Below are 23,927 nucleotides of genomic sequence, written 5' to 3'. Positions count from 1 at the left end.
AGGTGTGTAATTTGTTGTAGAACAAAACTTTTATGTATTGTCAAATAATGTTTAACACAGGCCTCATTTTACACATAAATTCAAAAACCCAATTATAAAACCCCATTGGAAAATACCGATGGAACCCATGGCGAATTAGACTTCCGGGTTCACCTACAAAATGACGTCACGGCTGAACAGCTGGAACATTATTGTTAACAACAATATTGTCCCAAACCTTAACGTTCATATTAATAAATAAAGATAATATTAGGCAACTTATTCCCGATATCGCATGTTGTTCCAATCTCACGGTTTTACTCTTAAACAAAGTCACCCCTCACTGTCGAGTGACTTACTAACGCTTGGTGAGTCGGTTCCACTGAATCGTAAAAATGAACCAGTGGTTCGCGAAACGTGCGTCGCTTGGAGAGAAAGAGACCAGCTGAGGGGGCGTATAGCGCAAGTTCTTGCTGAAGTTGGGCTGTTGGAGTATGGCAAGCCGAATTGACTTTTATTCATTCGCAGGACGTGAATTGTTGATATCAACAATTCAGTTTTCACTAGTTAGGCTACAATTCTAATTCTTGATATCAAGAATGTAATTTTCACTAGTGGAAATGTTAATTGTTGATATCATACATTTTGGATTTTTGGATCTGTGCATAGTAATGAGGAGTGCTTCTGAGTTCCTTACATACCTTATGAATATTAAAAAAAGAAAGGTATGGAACCTTGCAGGGGACACGCAAGAGGAAAAGAGAACTGCTAATTCATCCCCACAATATATTTCCTCTGTCTTTTATAAACCACACTTTTATTTTTCATATCAACACCACAAGGTGTATATAATTTTTATATAATAACATTGCATGATTTCGTAAAATGTATCGAGATACATCCATCTGCAAGGCCACAGAGCCACAACAGTTTCAGGACCGTAGTACCAGGTCCACAGTCTCAGGACCGATGCGGTTTTATTAGATTAGTGCCATCTACAATTTGGAGCATAATTTCTTACATTTGTTTGCTTTTTAGATTTAAAATGTGCGGTTCTTACATTGCTGTTTATTTGATTACTATCTAAAACATTTAATAATAGCCTTTTCAACACTTTTCAATAAGGATCCATTTGTTAACAATAGTTAATGAAGTAGGTTTCATGAATAAACAAAGAACATTTTTTAACAGCATTTACTAATATCTGTTAATCTTGATGGATAAAACATAGTTCTTTGTTCATTTATATTTTATGAACTAATGTTAACATTAACAACTTCTAAATTAAAAAAATATATAAGTAAATGTTGAAATTAATATTAACCAAGATTAACAAATGCTATAAAAGTATTGCTCATAGTTTTTCAAGTTAACAAATTAAACTTTATTATAAGGCATTACTCATTTGACTAAATTATATGTAATCATTTGTTTTTACTAGTAAGAAAAAATATTGTTGATATGTGAAATTGGAATTTCAGCTAGTAAGAACTAATTCGTTTTATCGATGTGAAATTTTACTAGTGAAAATTCAGTTATAGATAAAAAAAATTAGGCTTTTTACTAGTTGACCATTTTTGATATTAAGAGTGGAATTTCTGATAATGATGATGATATTTTTTTATTATCAAGAATTCATGTTTTTACTAGTGGAAATGTAATTACTTATATCAAGAATTTGCATTTAATCTAGTGAAAATTACATTCTTGATATCAAAAGAATTAGAATTTTAACTAGAGAAATTCACATTCTTGATATCAACAATTCTCAGATCCTGTAAATGAATAAAAGCTAAAACGGCTTGCCATAGTAGGAGAAACTCACGCACTGCGCAGGGAGACACGGATTTTTCAGCAGTCCTCCTTCAGGTGCTGATCGTCAAGACAGGAGCGGTAGACATGTCCAGACCAGTTCATCATCACTGACACCGGGATTGAGCTCTTCTCCGAGTATAAATTTGCCAAAATGAACGGAACTGCAGACATCTGCAACCATTGTCGGAACATCATCAGAGAGAAGGTAGCGTTTTTTTTATTATTATCAATCTATTTCTCCATTTAATATGCTATTCTGCATTAGAAGGAGCTCATTGCTTTCACTGTGTTTGTTCCTGAAGCATGCATATACTATACTATTCTATAGTATAGTATATGCGATATAAGTAATTTTTTTTTGCATATGGTGCGCAAAACAGGGAGAAAATTAGACAATTTCTCATAGGATATCTGATTACCTAAAAAAGCCGTTTTAGTAAAGATATGTCCTGATCAATAGTTGGGTTTCTGTTTAAATGTCGTTATATAAATTGTGTTATAATGAGCTTTTAATTTATTCTTATTATTATTATTATTGGAAATGCTTTGTGAAGTAATGAGCTTTTAAAGATTTTTTGCAAATGTGATAAGTTCTTACAGGGCAGGTTTTAATAACTTACTCATCACTTTTGATTAGATCATTGTCGGTCTCTAACTTTCACACCTACTAATCTCATCTGAAAGTCTACAAGTATTTCTCTATTTTCTTTGGCACCAAGCTGTTATTTTTAGCTATCATTAAACACTATCTTGAACACATGTGACCTACGTCTACACTGCACATCTTTTGCTCTGTCTCTCTGCACCCTGCCAAAGGTTCTTGTAAATCAAATTGGACTTTAATACAGAAACATGACCTGCCATTTATCAGACTGATGAACTATTGGCTGGAAAGCTGTTTGTTTGATCTTCTTGTCTGTAACCGCAGGAGTAAATATTGTGAACTATCCTGTGGCTGTATGCAAACCTATTTTGAGTGGCACAATATTGTGTGCACCACTGTTTAGGGTGGACTTTGTGGATAAAGCACTTCTGGTCTATCACTCATGTTGACAGGTCCTTCATCACCCGTTGCACTAGTTGTGTTGACCCTCATCAGACATCGGCTAGTCTCCTTCTCACCTATTGGTCACTTGGACTGAGATAATTTCCTAACCCACCTCTTCATTCTTGCTTAACATAAACTAAAATCATAGAACTGATTATTAGAACAAATTCGAAAAATGGTTCTAATAACTGGAAATTAGAACCTATTATTTTCAATAATGAGAACCAAAAAGTGCTTTTGCATCCTGCTGTCATTGGAGACATTTTGAAGTTCCACAACGAACATTTTATTCCGCTAATTGTTTAGGAAACAATCTACAGTACAGTGGCCCCCAAAAGTATTTTGTCTTTTGCACTCTTAGTTACTCTTAACATGTTAAATGTCATTGCTTTGAAAAACAAAACATAAAAACAAAGACATGCTAGACTTTTTTGAAACAATTTATTTTTGTAATTAACATTAAAGGGATTATAGTTCAACCAAATTTGAAAATTCTCTCATCATTTACTCACCCTCATGCCATCCCAGGTGTGTGTGATTTTCTTTCTTCTGCTGAACACAAACAAAGATTTTTAGAAGAATATTTCAGCTCTGTAAGACCATATAATGCAAGTGAGCAGTGGCCAGAAATTTGAAGGTCCAAAAAGCAAATAAAGGCAGCATAAAAGAGGTCCATATGAATTCAGAGGTTAAATCCAGATCCCCAGAAGTGATAATGATAAGCTGTGTGAAAAAAACATAAATATTTAAGTCCTTTTTTTTTACTATAAATCTCCACTTTCACTTTCCCTTGCATTCTTCGAGCTTATCGCCACCTACTTGCCAGCGAGGAGAATTTAGTAAAAAAGGACTTAAATATTGATCTGTGTCTCATCTACACCTATCATAAAGTTTCAGAAGACTTGGATTTAACCACTGTAGTCATATGTATTATTTTTACGCTGCCGTTATGCACTTTTTGGACCTTCAAAGTTCTGGCCACCATTCGCATTATATGGACCCACAGATATTATTCTTAAAAGCTTTGTTTGTGTTCAGCAGAAGAAAGAATGTTATACACATCTGAGTTGGCATGATGATGAGTAAATGATGAGAGAATTTACATTTTTGGGAGAACTCTTTCTTTAACTATGGACTAGTTCCACTAAGTTTGATAATCAGAAAATGTCCAGATACTTTTTTTCTTTTAATTTTTAACAATATATGCATTGTTTTTATCATATGAAACTTAACACAAATTTTTTAATAAAATGTTTGCATGGGGGCCTGGGTAGCTCAGCAAGTAAAGAAGCTGACTACCACACCTGAAGTTGCAAGTTTGAATCCAGGGTGTGCTGAGTGACTCCAGTCAGGCTTCCTAAGCAACCAATTGGCCTAGTTGCTAGGGTGGGTAGAGTCACATTGGGTTAACCTCCTCATGGTCTCTATAATGTGGTTTTCGCTGTCGGTGGGGTACATGGTGAGTTGTGTGAATGGAGAACAGCATGAGCCTCCACATGCACTAGGTCTCCACGGTAATGCGCTCAACAAGCCACACGATAAGATGCGTGGATTGATGGTCTCAGGTGTGGAGTCAACTGAGATTTGTCCTCCACCACCCAGATTGAGGTGAGTCACTACACCACCATGAGGACTTAGTGTGCATTGGGAATTGGACATGCCAAATTGGGGAGAAATGGGAGAAAATCCTCCCCAAAAATAAAATAAATAAAATGTTTGCATGAAAAGTTTGCATTCTTTTCTTTACTTTTTCTTTTTCAAATAAAGTAACAAAAATATTTTTTTAAATAATGCCAAGACTTTTATACAAAGACTTACATTACATTCAAACACATTTAAGAGTCCAAATACTTCTTGGGACCATTGTATTCCAATTGCTAACTCAAGAACCCTATAGAGTGAAAAATGGTTCTTGATAAGAACCTTAGTGGTGTCAAAAACCACTGAAGAACTGTTATTTTTAATACAGTGTGTGCTCTCTTGGTGGTAATTTTCTTTCAGTTACTCACGTGATTCTTTCCCACCTGTGTTGGTTCATTTTTTACCTGTCTTTATTTCCTTCTTTTATTCTGTTTACTGTTCATGCTTCAGAGAAAAAGCAACAATGACTCTACTGTGAAATTTGAACAGTAAAAAAAAAAACGTTGACATGCTTCGATGCAGCTGGTTTTTATATTTCAATGTTGCTTTTGTTGAGACACACAGAAAGAAAGACACACAAAAGCCCCAAATAAAATTTTGCGGATGTAGACTGTTTTGCTGATTCAGCAACTGACACACTTCCTGTCCCTCAAGCTGCCATGTGCACTGGCGTGACATAATTGACCAATGAATCGCACTGCCCTATTACCACATACTGACCTGTTGGGAAGATCATCTGTGCACATGTAGACATTTGTGTAGACATGTTTAGGCAGAAATTTGTTGTTAGAAGGACATATAATATAACCACTGAGGGCGCAAGTGCCGGCCATACACTTTTGTCATGGTGCCACCAGGCATCTGTTAAAAACCCATTCATTGTGCCATAATTACATAATCTTCAGTGAGTTTAATGACATAGTTTATAGACTTCTGACACAATCAAACTGATCACCAGGGGAAGGATTCTCATGAGAGAAAGTAAGAGAGGTGACATCTAAAAGAATGTGCAATTATAAAAGATTTAGCATGATATGGCTAGTTAGTTTTGAGTTGGTTTAGCGAACAGACTGTAGTATGTACAGTAAAGATGCAGTATGTTTGCTTTTAGTTTATTTCATGCCCTGTCAATTGACGTGCAATAGCGTGCAATCATTTCATAATACTGATATTAACAAGAAAAGAAGGTTGAACAGGCATGCGAACTAGCATGTTTTAGTGCCTGCTTTGGGAAAATGTCAGAGCTAGAGGAATGTTGGAGTTACAATATAACATATATTCATTTAGCAGACATTTTATCAAACATATTCCAAGTTTTTGTGTCTACACAAAAAGATATGGAAACATATTACGAAAAGGTTGTATTTTTTAACATTCATAAATGCATTAGGTATCATGAACTAACAGATAACATTATTATTTTACAGCATTTATGAATCTTGATTGATCTCAATTAATGAAAATGCTTTTTTCCCAATGTTAGTTCATATTGCATTAACTAATGTTTACATATACTAGCTATAATGTTTTTAAAATATACATGTTGAAATTAAAATTAAGATAAAGAAGTGTTGTTAAAGTATTGTTTATTGTTAGTTCATGTTAACAAATACAACCTTAAGTATTTCCCAATATATAGATGGTCTGGCACCCAGTTTTAGTAATTTCTTAAACTAAGTGAGAGTTTAACAGGAAAAAGCTTTTATTTGAGTCAAAGTAAAATTGAACTGTGGAAAAACAGGATTATTTAATTATTTAATTTGAGGACCAGGCTTACTTTAAATCACAATTTAAAGGGATAGTTCACCCAGTTCATCATTTACTCACCTTCATGCCATCCCAGATGTTTATGATTTATTTTCTTCTAAATATCTCATCTCTGTAGGTCCATACAATACAAATGAATGGTGACCAGACCTTTGAAGCTCCAAAAAAAACAAGAAAAAAACCCATAAAAACTGCATAAAATAATTCATGTCTTCTGAAGTGATCTAATCATTTTTGGGTGAAAACAGAACAAAATGTAACTAATTTGTCACTGTACATCTAGCCTTTGCAGTCTCTAGGCACATTCATGATTTCATAGTGTTGACGCATGCACATAGCACTAGATGATGCCAGGAAGTGTAATTAAGCTTGAAATCATGATCTCCAAGGCGACTGCTGTCAAGATGTACAGTGAAAAAGAGTAATATTTTGGTCTTTTCTCACCCAACATTTTTTGGAATGCTTCAGAAGACACCACTGGAGTTTTATGGATTACCTTTGTTCTGCCTTTATGTACTTTTTGGAGCTTCAAAGTTTTTGTCACCATTCACTTGCATTGTATGGACCTACAGAGCTGAAATATTCTTCTAAAAATCTTTGTTTGTGTTCCGCAGAAGTAAGAAAGTCATACACATTTGGGATGATGTGAGGATGAGTAATTAATGAGAGAAGTTTCATTTGTGGGTGAACTATAACTTTAAAAAAAACACATTATGCACAATCTCTGCAAATTTGCAATAAAAGCTTGAATGTGAAATTTAGGCAGATCTTTCTCTGTATATTAAACTTCTATAGACCTACATTTAATTCATCCTTGATGGTATACCTTTCCAAAAATTCTCAAGGATTTAACACAGTAATCCTCAGGTAATAACAGTCATTTCTCTCATTACATCCAAAATGTAAAAACTCCAAATTAGATCAAAACTAATCCTAATCCAGACTGAGATGCTTCATATTTTTTGTAAAGTATCTGGATGGAGACTCATTAGTGTCCCAGAATGTTACATAACAAACATCCCCCCACCCCTTTACATGTCACTTCTCCGCTCCCCATCTTTCAGACTCAGTGGGGGTAGTCAAGAGGAAACAAGCTTGTTTGTTTAAACTGAGCACAGTAAACTTTCTTATGTAAGTACTGTATTAGTGTGTGTGTTCATGTGTATGCATTTGTTCTACATTCACCTCTTCTGTCATGCATGTCTCCATGGAGACAGAGAATTCTGCACTTTCACTCAGAACATGTTAAAAACTATCAGCCCCTGTCAAAACCTCTCTTTCTCTCGCTCTTCCTCTTTAGTTAGGAATGGTTAGTCGCAAATGAAAATTATGTCATTATTTACTCATCCATGTTGTTTTACATGGAATGAAAGTGAAAAAGGACTGGGTCTGTAAAGCCAGCATGATCACACATGAAATAGAGTAGATGTGCTGCTTCTGAATGTTCACGTACCCTGAAATGTGTTCACCTTTCTCCATGATGCTACATGGTGCTAAGTGGCACGAGTAATCTCTGAGACAGGTTCTGGTCCCATGCAAACCAAGAAGTAATCGTGTTCATATAAACAATGGTAAGCGTGAATCGGAGGTGCATTTTCGCTCTAAAATAAAAAACATTACTCTACTGATGGTTAGGTTTAGGGTTGAGATTTGGGTTAGGGAATATGGTTAATAAAATATGTAATCCTGTTCACTTTTACATAATTTACATCTAAAAATATAACTTGCTTGTGTTGCCACCCTGTGTGGACATTTGACCTTAACAACACTTCCAGCTTTGGCCACTAGGGGCAGTGGTTTCGAATTTCAGGTAAGCATAGACCAATTTCAGCAGCAGAAATTTAACTTCCTGTCACCGAATTTGCAGTGTGATTTGACTGGTCAAACTCCAAAATGAAAAGAAAAAAAAAAGCACCATAAAAGTAGTCCATATGACATGTGAACTTTACTTTAAGTCTTTGTGTGAGGAACAGACTTTTGAGTAACTCGTTATTTACTGAAAATGTTGACATCGGCTCTAGCATTCATTCATGAGCGAAGATGCGAATTGAATAGGATCTATTTCATATGAATCAATTGATCCAGTTCACAAAACCTAAAAGATTCATTCATGAATTGGACGGATCTGATTCTCAATTATCCGGTTGCAGTGGCTAACTTTATAAGATCAGTGAATAACTACTTACATTTCTGTCGTTTGGGTAAAAAAATTATTTAAAACATAAATATATTTGTAGCTGAAGGCGGTTGGCCAGGTCTTGAAGAAAAAGGAAGCATGGACAGCTATTTTGGATCAAAAGCATGGCTAAGAAAAAGTGCTGAAACAATGGCATCCTTTTAAACATCAAACCGGACATGTCTAAGGGCAAGTTTACTGTTCAGACACCTCCACTCTAATCCAGGCTCCATTTGATCATTTGTTTAAGACTTCTGTAGACTTTATGAAGCTTAGGGCCTCAACCTAGATACAGATATTTACATTTAGTCATTAAGCAGACACTTTTATCCAAAGTGACTAACAAAATGAGGAACATATGTGATTCGTCATACAAAAGCCAACAATATCTGCAGTATCCGACTGCTAAGTTCTAGAGTAGTCCAGGTGTTAGAGCAGAAGAAAGACACAGAAGAAAGAAACAGATACAGAATTTTTTATATTTTGTTTTATAAAGAATGCAAGTGCCTTATGCTTTTTGTACTGATTAAGTGCTCATGGAAGAAATGTGTGTTTTTTACGTTGAGAAAGTCTCAACAGATCAGTTGGCATATACCTGGAAGAGTGAGTAGAAGAGGGTGCTGTTCCACTAGTATAGTATTGATATGGCTTCTATACTATACTAGTATGGATTAACAGCACCCAAAAAATAGTTCTTTGGATGAACTTGATTTGAAGAAAGAAAGTCATTTACATCTGGGATGGCATGAGGGTGAGAAAATGATGAGAATTTTTATTTTTATGTGAACTCTCAATTCACCCTCTGGCATATTGTTTCTTCTTGTTTTATGCATAAATCCTAAACTTATGTTAGTTTTATGCTTAAAAAAACAAATTGCTAATGGAGTAAGCTTATTTTTTATTGATAATATTTTTTGCAGTGAAGAAAGTTATTTGATATGACGTTTTATTAGAGAGAAAAGGTACATGTTGCACTTCTAAAAATGTATATTTTTTTGTATGAATAGATGGGTACTTTAAAAAAAAAAACATAACGTTTTGGGGACTTTTTACATTAGATTCAGTGTTAAAATGTGTGTTTGGGTGCACAAACCCTTATTATTTATTGGTTAGTGTTGCATTCAACACTTTTGAATGCAAATATAACACCATGTGTGTACTTTTGGTGGTGGGGTCCAAAAGTACAAACAAACCGGGACCCTGGAGAGAAGGAAGGAAGAAAACATGAAGAGAAAGGGAGGGTGAGAATGTTAGGGAGAAAGATTAAGTGGGTCTGGGTTACGGGCCACTGAACTAAAGTGTGCCTTACACCCTTGTGAGGCCGTAACCATGTCTTGAACATTGGTGGGGACGAAACCATTTTGGGGGTCACGGGTGCTGAGGTCACAAATATAATGGTCCTCTTTGGTTGTTTAATATAGTAAAGGTGCTGAATGCAATCATTATCTGAATAAAGGCTTGAAATGCGATAAAGGCCCAAAATTGCATAACGTTTGGTTTCAAAAGATAAACGTGTTTTTAAAGTTTACACAGTACACACAAAAACTGTCTGCATTGTTAGCAATTTGCCTGTTTCAGTCATCTTTTCTTTCTTTTTTGTGACGTATCAAAGATAAGATTAATATAATTTGAATTTCTTTTAATCATTGGTGAATCTGTAAAATGACATGACAAAATTATTTACTGCCTTCAAGTTGTCCCTCATTGTTTTGTCCTCCCAGTAGAATCTTAACACTATATTTTCTTCAAGAATCCTAATGCTGCTATTTTCCATACAAAAACAGTTCATATTGACCACTGCTGTCAAGATCCAAGGACAAACAAATCATTATAAAAATACCATAAATAAAGTCCATACAACACATAGCTGTTGTGTGGCTCCAGAATTCTTGGAATATAGTGCACTTGTCATATGGACTACTGTTATGATTTTATTACTGAACCTTTAATAGTGATTAATAGTATTTGTCCTTTATGAAGCTTGACCGTTTCTGCTCACTATAAACTGTTGTTTAAAAGTTGCTTAAAATATCTATTTTTATGTTCCAAGAAAAAACCCAGTAGATGGATTTTGAACAACATAAAGAAGAGTACATTTTGAGTTTTTAGTTGAACTACTTTAATTTGTGGCTCATTTTTGAGCACAAACCTGACAAGACATAATCAAAATGAAATATTCTCTTTTAAAAGATTTTGCCTAATGGTGAATAGTTTGCACCCTTGGAAATGACTGTTGGTCTGTAGCTACAACATTTCAATCATAAAACAGTGGTCAAATATTGCATGTTTATTTAGATACGTACATCTCACATGACACAAACACACTTAACCTGAACTGCTTGCTGATGTGTGGCGCTGGAATAATCCACAATGTTCCCACTTAGTGTCTTAACCTTCATCGATTTGATTGGCTATCTCATATGACATTGAGCAGTGTTAGACTACTGAGTGTTTTAAAATTTAAACAATTTTGTTATTCCTGCAACAACTTAATTTCAATTAGACAGTGGTGCATAATGGACTGCAGCAGAACAGCAACAAGGATATCAATTATTAGGGGAGACAATCTGGCCAAATCTGATTATTGTAGGGACTTGTCCCCCTCAAAGTATATTGTGTTTATGGCCCAGCACCCTTGTCATTACAGCCAGTGAAGCAAACACACACACGCTCAGATACAATTCAAACACAGCTTTCTTGGAACTCCTCACCATTCACTGTAAAAGAAAAAGACTGGGAGGGACTTTTAAAATAAACCCCAGCAGGAAGACGCTAAATCAACCCAAAAATCCATTAAAATACATACAGTAAATGCAGTGTATACATTTATTGCAGTATATGTTTATATTTTCAGTATATTTTCATCATATTCATTATCAAATGTTCTTGTTGTTTCTCTCTCAGGAGAAAGGAATGAAGATGTCAAGACACATATTGACGGGACCAAGCTCATTTATTCCAGAAAATGAGGTAACACTAACCAATAAATACCATGGGTATTTTAACATGGTACAATGATACTGCCATGCTATTAAAGTTTCTTAAAGTACCAGTAACCATTCAATACAACTTTTAAGGAAAAGTTCACCCTAAAAGGAAAATTATGTAATTATATCAAAATGTTGTTTTGAACCTGTATGCTGTTATTATGTCTATGGGAAACCAAAATAGAAATTCTTGAAACGTTCTGGTGTGTAATGCAGCTCTTCCCATACAAAAAAAGAAACCAGGGGCTGTCAGACTCCAAAAATCACCATAAAAGTAGTCCAAATTACTTGTATGCTCTATTACGCTATGTACAGTACCGCCGCTCCCTATATGCATACGACGCAGTCTGCGTAGGGCGCCAACTCCCTAGGGGGGCACCATCTTACCCTAGGAGGGAACTAGAAAGTCCACCAGCTGCCCTTACTTGCACGTTATCCGTTATTCAAGGACCCAAAAGCAGTTGCGGAACACAGACGATCGCTTCACGCTCATATCACACGGATAACTTATTTTTTGCACATGGGACAATGTTTACTCTAGTAAACGTTTAAGTATTTAGCAGCACCATGTAAAAATCATTGTATATGAATACTATTATATCAGAGTACCGTGGTATGGGATCTAATACCATCGCCGTACCATGGTACCACCTCAGTACATTTTTGTAATGGAAATCTCCCATCTTTTCCTTTCTCACACACTCACTCAATTCGAGTTCATCTGACCTGAGTTCACAAATACTGTCATAAATGTTTCTCAGTGAGCTGGTGTTCATTTCATTTTGTTTTGAGTTCATTCGGTTCAGGAGATGAATTTCAAAGAATCCGTGTGAAGCATGCAGAGCGATCTAATAAAGTGTATTTGGATTGTAAACTGAATTATAGCATCTGTCCTCACTTTGTTGTATAAAGATGAACCTGAAACAGAGTTTAAATCTTTCTTGGCTCTGATGTGTGGAATAGCACATACACTCCTCCTCATATTCCAAAATGTTTATTCTTTGTATAAACTTTAGTCAAAGTAGATCACGTTTCATGGTTCAAAGTACCTAAAAGTACCAAGTTATTATTATTATTTTTTTCTGGACATGGTACCATGGTAATAACGTGGTGTTCTTTAAAGTACCTTGGAGTACCATGTAAATACTATGGTATTTTTTACATATACCCAAGTGCAGAATTATTACTATATTTTAAATACTGTGGTATTTACATGGCACTTCAATCTTCAGCAGACAAAATGTTGAAAATTAGCTTTCCAACTATCTCCAATTTACCAAAAAAAAAAAAACTTCCTGGTGCCTGGTGGTGGCACTATGACCGTGACCCAAAAAAGTCACATTCATGTGATTAGCCCCCAAGACAACAAACATACATCTAAATATTTATCTAAATCACACATTGCACACAGAAGATATGACACAGTTCCTGTTTCCCATTTTACAGCATTAATTCAATGCCTCGCATTGGCAACACCGTTCAATATATATTAAAATCTGTTCACAATTTAGCATCTTCAATGTCTTGGCATAATATTGTCTAAATGTGGTGACAGTCTCATGAATCCTCTAGGAGGAGTATTTAAAAGTTCAGAGACTCCAATATTCCAAAATATCTGACTTTCTGTTGGGCGGACCTAATAACTATAATTATGAAAGTTGTCTGGTTTGATGAGAACTATATATATATATATATATATATATATATATATATATATATATATATAAATTGCAACCTGCAACTTTGCCCAGACCTATTGGTCGACTGACTCTGATGTGGTTGCAAAATTTCAAGAGTTCTTCGCACGTTAACTACCCCAAAAGTGCCAAAAACCTTGAAAGAATAATAATAATAATAATCATTAGAAGAAGAATAGTGCCTCCACACTTTCAGTGCTTGAGCCCTAATAAGGTTCCATTCGTTAACATTAGTTAATGCATTAGGCATTAGCCAACTATCAATGAACAATATATTTTTTTTACAGAAGTTATTCATCGTTGTTAATGTTAGTTAATAAAAACTCAATTGTTCATGTTAGTTCATAGTGCATTAAAGGAATATTCCAGGTTCAATATAAGTTAAGCTCAATCGACAGCATTTGTGGCATAATGTTGATTACCACAAAAATTAATTTATACTAATCCCTCCTTTTCTTAAAAAAGACCAAAAATCGAGGTCACAGTGAGGCACTTACAATAGAAGTGAATGGGCCAAATTTTGGAGGGTTTAAAAACAAAAGTGTGAAAGGTATAATTTTATAAACGCACTTACATGAATTCTTCTGTTTAAACCTGTGTATTATTTGAGCTGTAAAGTTGTTTATATCATACTTTTTAGAGCTATTTTAAGGTTTTAGGGTTTGTGACATAACATCGTCTTGGCAACAAAGTTGAGTAAGCGATTTTATCACACTAAAATCATGTTAACATGTATATTGTTTATGTCTTGTGGCTATAATTTTGAAACGGTGAGTATTTTTACATTTACGGATTGGCCCCATTCACATCCATTGTAAGTGCCTCACTCGATCCCTGATTTTCACAACCTCATGTTTGTTTGTGTCAAATTAAATAAGTGCAGTGAACCCTTTATCATATTCCCCCTCTCTAACCCTCTACCACAGATCATAGGAGCCATGCCACTTAATGATGCCACAGAGCTATTGTTAGATGAAGAGTTCAGTGGGCATGTGGATAACCTGACACAGGTGATGGCGCTCCACCCACATTACCTGCAAGCCTTCTTGCGCTGCCACTATTACCTCCTGAGGATGGACGGCCCTCTACCACTCCACTACAGACATTACATCGCTATAATGGTACACACACACACAGACAACTTTTAAGGAAGACTTAAGTTCATGTGGAATAGTTTTATTAATAGCAAATTGTGATTTGTCTTTTCCAGGCTGCAGGGCGACATCAGTGTTCCAGATTGGTGTGTCAACACATACAAGAGTATGAGCAGATTGGCATGTGTTCTGATTGGCTTAGAGGTTTGGAGTTTTGCCCACAACGACTTCGTAACCTCAATGAAATCAACAAGATCCTCGCACACAGACCCTGGCTCATCACCAAGCAACACATACAGGTAATGTATGTGTTTTTGGCAAATGTAGTTGTAATTCTGGGTATTAATTGAATGCACGCATAATATCACTACACTTTCACAAAAAGGCCTTTGTAGTGCAAAAAAAAAGATGAAATAAAACCAGATGTTCTTTTCTTATTCTGTCTCCTTTTACACTTTTAACAGTTCACACATTTATCAGTGAAACAAGCCATTGCGATCGACTTGTAGATCTCGATCGACGTATTGGCACCCCTGTTCTATGTGACTCTCAGGACACGCCTCGGTCTCCGTAGTGTTGTGATACGTCATGTTCACATAGCAGCAGTGGTGATGACAGAATGCACTGGAGAAACAGCTTAGATTGGAGAAATCAATCGACATATAAAATATTGGCCACAAATTATTGGTCACTTTCCAAATAATAAAAGTATAGCACATCTACTAATATTTATATATAAATAAACAATTTTTTACCGATGCAAATATGTTAGAAACGACGCTTCGCGATACAAATGCCAACTTGTATCCGATGCACACTTTTTTAAATTGATGCATCTCATCGTTAACTTTTATGCCGATGCACCGATGTGAATCGGTGAAACTTACCATCCCTAATAAATACTATATAAACAGTATGGATGGGTCCTTTTTGACCGGATCTATGAAGTTATTAAAAATTCACACAAAACAATTACTTGAAAACACCCTCTATTTGTACTATATATTTGAGTACTCTACTGTTTCTGAGGCGGTTAAAGTAAAATTGTCAATAAAGTGTAAAAAAATAAAGTCACGTTAATAGCCGAAATTCTTGAAAAATGTATTTTAGCATAAGTAGTTTGCATAAAAAGTTTTCGAAATTTGTATGAAAAAATAAAAAATAGAGTAACCCTTTAAAAATTATCTTGATATTCATGACAAAAAAAAAAATCATATTTGTAAAACAATATATATAATTTAACTTGAAAAATATGTTTGAATACTTTTTTAAATGAATGCTTAAGTTGTGTATTGGTATTTTAATACCTTTCACTTTATGATTACACCATAACAGTCATGAAATAATTTTTGGTATAAAATAAATGTTGTTTTTATTATTATTATTTACATGAAACCAGCATGGACACAATATTCTTCATATATGATTCTACAAACTTGACAAATGTATTTTATTTGTAAATTTGTAAAAGTTGTCTTATTTTTAATCACCTCCTTTTATAACAGGACAACATAATTTGTCAACGACCCATTTATAATGGCCTGAAAACACATTTGTTAAGTTCATAGAAACATTTATGAAGAATCTTATGTTCATGTTGGCTTCATATATATATATATATATATATATATACATTAAAAAAAAGTGGTGTAGCCATTAAGTAAATGGTATTAAAACATTTTTTTAAATGCAATAAATGAAAATATATGAAGACAACATGGACACAGAATTCTTCAAAAATGTTTCTACAAATATGGCAAATGTGTTTTCAACTAGATTTTTAAAATATGTCTTATATTTATCATCTCGGATGGATTAAATCATATTAATGTCAAAGATTAATGACCTTACATTCTCTCTCTGTTTCTCAGGCTTTGGTGAAGACGGGAGAACACAGCTGGTCTTTGGCAGAGCTGGTTCATGCTGTCGTCCTGTTGGCTCATTTTCATGCCTTGTCTAGTTTTGTATTTGGTAGTGGTGTCAACCCTGACCCAGAGGTTACAGAGGTCAACAGGGTTATGGATGACCTTTGCCACCCAACCATGGCGAGTTTGTGCACCTGTCACCTAACAAACAGCAACCAAGCCAACAGGAACTCTCTGCGTATCCCGAACACAGGGGTAGGACCATATAATAAAGTATCCATTTGTTTTGTGTTTGTGAGCAGCACTTGTGTACTACATCTGTGCAAGGTCCAAAATTAACACTTGCAAACCATCAAATGTGAGAATAATTTTCTTTAGAGAGTAAGTTGAAAGTTGGCCGTTAACTTTGTTAGGAACTTTATCGTTGCATGGTTTAAGCCAAATTGTAAGAATGATAGTTTGATCCACACTGATGTCAGAGATTTTAAAAATCATCAACTAAATATACATCTAAATATACATTTAGACATTTTTCACAAACATTTTTTACTTCAAATTTACCATGTTTATTAAGGATGCTTAAAATGTATTTTTAGCTCTATATGGCTTCATGTGGTGACGCATATGTGGATTATTTCTTGTATTAATCCACCAAAACAAAATATGAGGAACAAAATCATTGTGTCTTGAAATTTTTGTGTCAAGAGCAGTTTCACATTTTGTTTATGATGCTGTGAGTGACACAATGAATAAACACTAAATAAAGAAAGACAAGAGTATTTTTGAATGAAAATAATTCATATACAAATAATAAATTTATATACAAATATTTAATGTCAATATAGTGTCAAAAAAGTTAATTTTGTGATAAGTTACTTATTTGATCCTACACTTTCAGAAAAATGTTTCATAAATTTGTACTTTTGTATTTCAGAGTGAACTGGAAGCTTTGATGGAGAGAATGAAGCGATTGCAGGAAGAGAGAGAAGACGACGATGCATCAGAAGAGGAGATGTTCACTCGCTTTGAAAAAGAAAAGAAAGAGAGTCTTTTGGTTATGTCCGCAGGTACTATAACATCTCTTCATATGCACTAAATGAAAGCACATTAATTAATCACATTATTTCAGAATATAGTACTTTTCATATAACATTAAAAGCCATTAAAATGCTGAATAAAATAAAATATGCACAGGAAACGTCTTCATACATTAACCAATGTAATGTAGATGAACCGGATATTGATAACATTGTCTGCACAAACAGATCCGATTTCATTACATGCAGAATGAAAAAATGGAATTGGGTGCTGTGTAAACAAAGCCTGAGACATTTCTCTTGATCTGATCTCTTTTATATTAGTTTTTACCCTCCAATTTCCCCAATTGTTCTATTCTTTTCCTCTTTAACTTCTCTTTTGGTTTTGTTGAATGTTTATAAGAGCAGTAATTCAAACAATAGGAAGGTTACCAAAAGCCTTTTGCTTTGTATCTGTGTATTACAATGTTATGATTTGCATATACAGGGTTCGATGAGGAAGTAGTCCCTCCCTCTCCTGTGGCTCGGTTTGTAGATGACCCGTCGTTTGGATACCAGGACTTTGCACGGCACGGAGAAGACAACCCACCCACTTTTAAAGCACAAGTATGATTCACTTGCACTCCCTCAAATATATACACCTAAAGTATTACCAAACCCTTAATAACTCAAATTGGAAACAAATGATTGATTGACTTCATAGGTCTCCTCTTTCTGTCTGATCTTTGTTCTCTCTTGGACTCCCTGTAGGACTACTCATGGGAAGATCATGGTTTCTCCCTGGTGAACAGGTTGTACTCTGACATTGGTCACCTATTGGACGATAAGTTCAGAACGGCATGCGATTTGACCTATTACAACATGGCCAGTCATGAGGGGGTGGATACCAGCATGCTGCGCAGGGCACTCTTTAACTACGTCCATTGTATGTATGGTATAAGGTACGTTCATGAGTATGCCACATACATGACACTCACAAAACTTTATTTTTGCCAAAAATGGCCAATTCCCACTACTTAGTAGGTCCTCGTGGTGGCGCGGTTACTCACCTCAATCCGGGTGGTGGAGGACAAATCTCAGTTGCCTCCGCTTCTGAGACAGTCAGTCCGCGCATTTTATCACATGGCTCGTTGTGCATGACACCTGGAGACTCCCAGCATGTGGAGGCTCATGCTACTCTCCGCGATCCACTCACAATTTACCATGCGCCCCATTGAGATTGAGAACCACTAATCGCGACCACAAGGAGGTTACCCCATGTGAATCTACCCTCCCTAGCAACCTGGCCAATTTGGTTGAGACCTGGCTGGAGTCACTCAGCACACCCTGGATTCGAACTCCAGGGGTGGTAGTAGACATTCACAAAACTTAAACTTTGACTTTCAAAACAAATAATGAATAAGTCAGTTGGTATATTTGACACCATCATGGTTAATGTAAACTGTATTTTGAGAGCAAAGAAGAATACTTAAGGCGTAGGTATCCATGTAATGTTACAATTTTGCACAGTCAAGCTCTCAGTCTTTCAAAGTATAATTTGAAAGGCTGAGAGCTGTGTTCGTTGTGTTCAACGCATGTACAGACAACGTGCAAAGACGCAGAATGTCTACATTTCAAGAAAAACTAGGCTGCATGTGGACAAGTCACGAGTACTGTGGAGAGGATGAAATTAAGCAGAACACGGAAAAAAATGGGGAAAACTTCAAATTTTTGGCTGTGTCTAATCGCTAGCTTACTGCATACTGTGCATTATACACTAAAAACAATCTACTATTTAGTTATTTTTTGACATTCTTCGCATTATGGATCACACCAACAATATTTTATATATGTGATACAGTATGTATTAAGTAAGGGATAATGTAGAGTCAGCCGGTTGTTATCGCTAAATAAACCCGACTGGATGATCAGGACCCCAGCGTGAAGCAGAGGAGTCTTTTATCACCCTGAAGGGGTTTATTGTGCAGTAACAATCGGCTGACTATACATTAACCAACTTATTACATGCTACTAAACAAATTCACAAATAAATTAACATAAAACTTAAATTTGTGTTGAAATTATGTAATTATGTGAGAAGAAATCACTTAACAAATTAAACCTACGATTTGCGTCTGTTTGAGTACTCTTGGTGTTAATTGGAGTTAAATGATCTTATTAGCTTACTTGCAGAGATCACTCAATGATCCAAGAAGCAGGAAAGATGACTACTAATACCCAGATGACAGATCTAATATGTCTTAATCCCTGGATGTGTGGTTGTTATTCAGAAATATCAGACTGCTAGATGGCGCCATTGACTAATCAGAATCTAGTTCTCCAGAGACCTGTGTTATAAACAGCGATTAATATTTCAAACATTGTTATGCAACATTGTTGTCATAAGACCTTTTTACAGTATGTGCATTCTGAATTGAATTCAGCAAGTGGTGTCCAGTTATCATTTCATAGATTATTATTTTATTATTATTATGTTGGCTTGATGAAGCCAACATACTGTTATTCTACAAAGTTTGTTTAGTGTATTTTCAAAATCCCCAAATCCCTAAACCGAGAACAAAATTACTAACTAACTCCTAGAGCTTTCAAGCTACATCCACTAAACTCTGCATATACCTTCATATGGTGTGCCATGTCTTATACAACTTGATTTACAGTTTTTGCCAAATCAAGACAAAAAATCTAAAAAATCCCATAGACTTACATTGACGGAATGTTCAAATTGGCCAATGGAATGCTTCGACCTGTCAAAAATGCAAATGTAAACAAACACACAAAAGGCCTTTAATCTGTTCTCTCTCATTAAAGTTTGTCTTACTTTATTGTCTGTAAATCCATCAAACTTCAAACTTTTAAAACTAGTTTAAAGTAAATAGAATAGATTTTGCTTAAAACATGTTGTATACTTAAATTGTACAGTTGTTTTGATGACGTTTAGTTGAAAAAGAATACGTTGAAAACTTTTGACCACCAAGATGTATTGAGCAATAGGAAATTAATTTAAATGACTAGTAATTCTCACATTAGATGTTAATAAAAATTGTATATTATGTTATATTTAGATAAATATATGTTTCACAGTAATGTTGATAAAATATGTCTTTGCATGTATCACACTGTAGTTATTGTATTTTTTTTTTTTATTGTATATTATATTATTTAAAAAAATTGCATATTAATTAATAATTTTATATTTGTCAGTTAACATGCCAAAAAATATCAATCTTTATACATGTTCAGTATGAACAGTTCAGAACATATTATGGACTTACAATATAGTTTTAGATGAAACCCACTGGGTTATGAATGATTTATACGCTTGAATTCCACCGGGTCAAAATTGACCCACAAATGCTAAATGTTTATACAGATTCTGAACGCAATAGGAGGACTAAACTAAATAAAAGGCTTTATCGATCCTACATCAAAGTTTGTCTTGACAAACTTGACCTGTCTAGTTATTATTATTATTATGAAAAATGAATTTTTATGTCAAATCCTCTTAACTTTTGCCAGTCTGATCAAATAATGTCCAGTCAAGGATTCTGCATTTTAAGATAAAGTATTCCATGAAGTGGGCTTTGGTTTTATACTGCACAGTTTGGCAAATATATTAGACCATACAGATACTGTATTCTGTGCATTCAGAAAATAGCACACTATACATAGTATGTACTGGAGCCCAGTACAAGCTTAGCCATCCTGGAATAATTTTCTCTCAAGTACATAAATCCAACCCTTTACAGTCCAGTAAAAAAGGATGAACATGTGTTTTCATGCTGTGTCTACAGATACGATGACTATGATTACGGAGAAGTAAATCAGTTGTTGGAGCGTAGTCTGAAGGTTTACATCAAGACAGTGACGTGTTACCCAGAAAGAACCACCCGCCGCATGTACGAGAGCTACTGGCACCAGTTCAGACACTCGGAGAAGGTAACGTCTTGTTATTACATGAAAAATATTTCCTTAATTTAGTGATCCTAATAAAACTTATTCACAAACTAAAGGGGTCATCAGAGCCCCAAACTGCAAATGAGAAAAAGCCAATATCCATTTTGTTCTAAATATACTGATTTTCTGAACTCTTTTTCTTTCATTCAGGTTCATGTGAACTTGCTTCTGATGGAGGCTCGCATGCAGGCGGAATTGCTCTATGCATTGAGAGCTATCACCCATTATATGACCTGACCAATCAGACTTCATCAACTTTGTTAACCTGACCTATCAGATCTCACTCATTTTATGACCTCACAAATCAGACTTCACCCACATATGACTGGACCATTTGGACTGCCTCCATTGTGATGCCTATATTTAACATTCTCTAATGAATCAGCCCATATCTGCCATTTGACGTGACCGATCAGACAATCAGACCTGTCAATATATCTTATATACAGTAATTATATAATTATATAACCAGGTTACAGCAAGTATGAGAACGTGTCAACAGCAGTTGGTTTTGTTATATAGTTTCATTCAAGTTGTTGCCTAGCTTTTACACTTTTGTCACTATATCTGGGATCGTCTTGAGAAGATCAGTTTACAAACCATTCTGGAATAATCCCAAATGTCAAAGTAAGGATCCAGGGATTTATACTTTTAAATAAAAATTGTGGGTGGGAAGCCAATCCATAATTTATGTTGGATTGAACTATATTGTGGGACGGTCCTTTATGGTCAGACAAATTCTTATTTGACTGATTAAAACAACCCAAATCCTCTGACTTGACCTATAATCTGACCTGATCAACTGGATGATCATTTTATGACATCAGCTCACCATCATGACTGGACAAATTACATTTTAACGTGCAATATTTTCTCATTGAAATCTCACACATATTGTAAGATAAAATACTGGAGGACAGAGTACATAACCTTTAACAGAAAGTAGTATTTTTTTCTTTTTTGCACATTTAAGAAGAACTGTTTTGGAACACAATACTATTTTCCTTTTGTAAAAGCACTATAAATGACAACAACAGAATGTGAGACTCCTGTACGGAGATTCTTTTTCTTTCTTTTGCATATTTAAAATCTTTAAAGTACCTTTTTTCATATTTGAATGTATTATTTAGAGTTCTTATCAATACCATACATTTTGTTGTATTTTTCAGATCAGTTTAGTTGTTTTGGTTTAGTTGTTTACCTGAAAACTAATGCTTTTGTAGCATTAATACTGTACTATCAGTCCTTTACTAATATCTTTCATTCTCTGTGTTATAATGTAGATAGCAACATTTGTTTGTAGTTTACATGTTGCTGTCACTAAACCCTGACATTGTCAGTCTCTGAGTAGCTATACTAATTGCATTTTGTGACTTTATTTCTGTGCGAGTGTATGTGAGTGAGATTCAACATGTAGCTTGTCTTATCCCGAACGTTTGTATGCGCAGGACAAAGTGTTTGCACATCTGTTGAGCATCTCTGAGTTTGTGACAAAACTGTGCACACTAGCACAAGAGAGATTGTACGTGCGAGAGTTATATATCTGACTGTAGGGAGAGTGGAAAACTAACTTTTTTGATACTATCGATGTAATTAGTACTGTCCATCAAAACATTTAACAAAGATTTATTTATATTGCTTTATGAATCATTATTACATATTTGCACAAGGTGCAATCAAGCACCTAAACTAATCAAGGTGCAACATCAGCATCCTTAAAAACAATCTATTACAATTGTGTCTAAAAATACAGTGAAAAGATAAGCTTTATAGAAGAAGAGAAAGTGTTGCCTGGTCCAATCTTTTGGACAGTGCCTTATAAATGCCTGTATCACTGGAGTAGGTAAAATTGTCATTGAAGTGCCTTTCAAATTTAGATACAAGCATTTCTAATGATATGTAGCAAATTGATTATCTCTCCCCATGGAAAAAAATGGTAAATGTTTATATCTGTTGTATTTCCTTCTTGTGATAGTAATTCTGATCACAGTGGTGCTATGAAGCTTTCATATTCTCCACTCGTAAATTTTTATATTTTTAATAGGTCTACACTGGCACACAATGATGCTGTCAGCACTGGAATCCGGCGGCCCTAAAACTGAACTGTGCGTTTCAATAAAATTTCTAAACATAAATCTCTGATTGTCATCCTTTTTTCTGTTTGCCTTATTGCTTTTATTTTTAATTGTGAAATTGTCAATTCAACTAGAGGTCCCGATCTCAAAATAAGTATATGTCTCTGCAGAAAATAATGGACGTTTTCTAATCTGTGGGTGTTTTCAAACCGGGATGGTCGTTTCTAAACTATCCAATGAAAGTAGGCAATCTCAGTGGTTTGATAAACACCCACCGATTGGAAAAAGCCCATTTTTGTTCTGCAGAGACAAACAGTAAGTCTCAAAAATGTTGTTGTTGATAATTTTTTCCTGGTGAAATATAAACATAAATGATGATGAAAGGCAAAATATTACAGGGTTCCCAAACATCCTGGAAAACCTGGAGATTTCAATGCAGTTTTCCAGTCATAGAAAAGTCGCAATGCGAACTTTACACCTCGACATGTGAATTTATTTAAAATTATTAAACGATTGGAGTCCGCTTATAACACCACATGTAGTGGCCTTTGATTTCTGCGATGCGGAAAACACGGAGAGTTCCTAAATCCAGTAATAAAACAAGGAATGTCAAAGACATTGTGTTTGAATGCACAATTAATCAAATTAAAATAACAATATGTCCTAGTGTGATTATTAAACCTCAAAATGATGTGATTTAATTGAATAAATATATAACCTGCATGCATATTTTAGAAATGTCCAGGAAAATTGTGCTTTGAAATGAGTGGGAACCCTGTATTAAATGCCATG

The 23,927-nt window shown here is 34.9% G+C and overlaps 1 protein-coding gene across 1 annotated transcript; it reads left to right on the top strand.

Moving 5' to 3' along the window:
• The first annotated feature begins 1,828 nt into the window (after positions 1-1,828).
• Positions 1,829-23,906, top strand: LOC127630241 (sestrin-3-like). The gene is made up of 10 exons (XM_052107717.1): positions 1,829-1,999; positions 11,331-11,396; positions 14,037-14,231; positions 14,321-14,503; positions 16,076-16,324; positions 17,004-17,136; positions 17,594-17,712; positions 17,857-18,047; positions 20,898-21,042; positions 21,211-23,906. The coding sequence occupies exons 1-10, from the start codon at positions 1,946-1,948 to the stop codon at positions 21,295-21,297; spliced, it is 1,422 nt and encodes a 473-aa protein (XP_051963677.1). The 5' UTR covers positions 1,829-1,945; the 3' UTR covers positions 21,298-23,906.
• The last annotated feature ends 21 nt before the right edge of the window (positions 23,907-23,927 follow it).

Source organism: Xyrauchen texanus, chromosome 36, assembly GCF_025860055.1.
Source record: "Xyrauchen texanus isolate HMW12.3.18 chromosome 36, RBS_HiC_50CHRs, whole genome shotgun sequence".
Lineage (NCBI taxonomy): Eukaryota > Metazoa > Chordata > Actinopteri > Cypriniformes > Catostomidae > Xyrauchen > Xyrauchen texanus.
The sequence above is the reverse complement of the archived record's forward strand: the minus strand, read 5'-3'. Positions and strand labels throughout refer to the sequence as shown.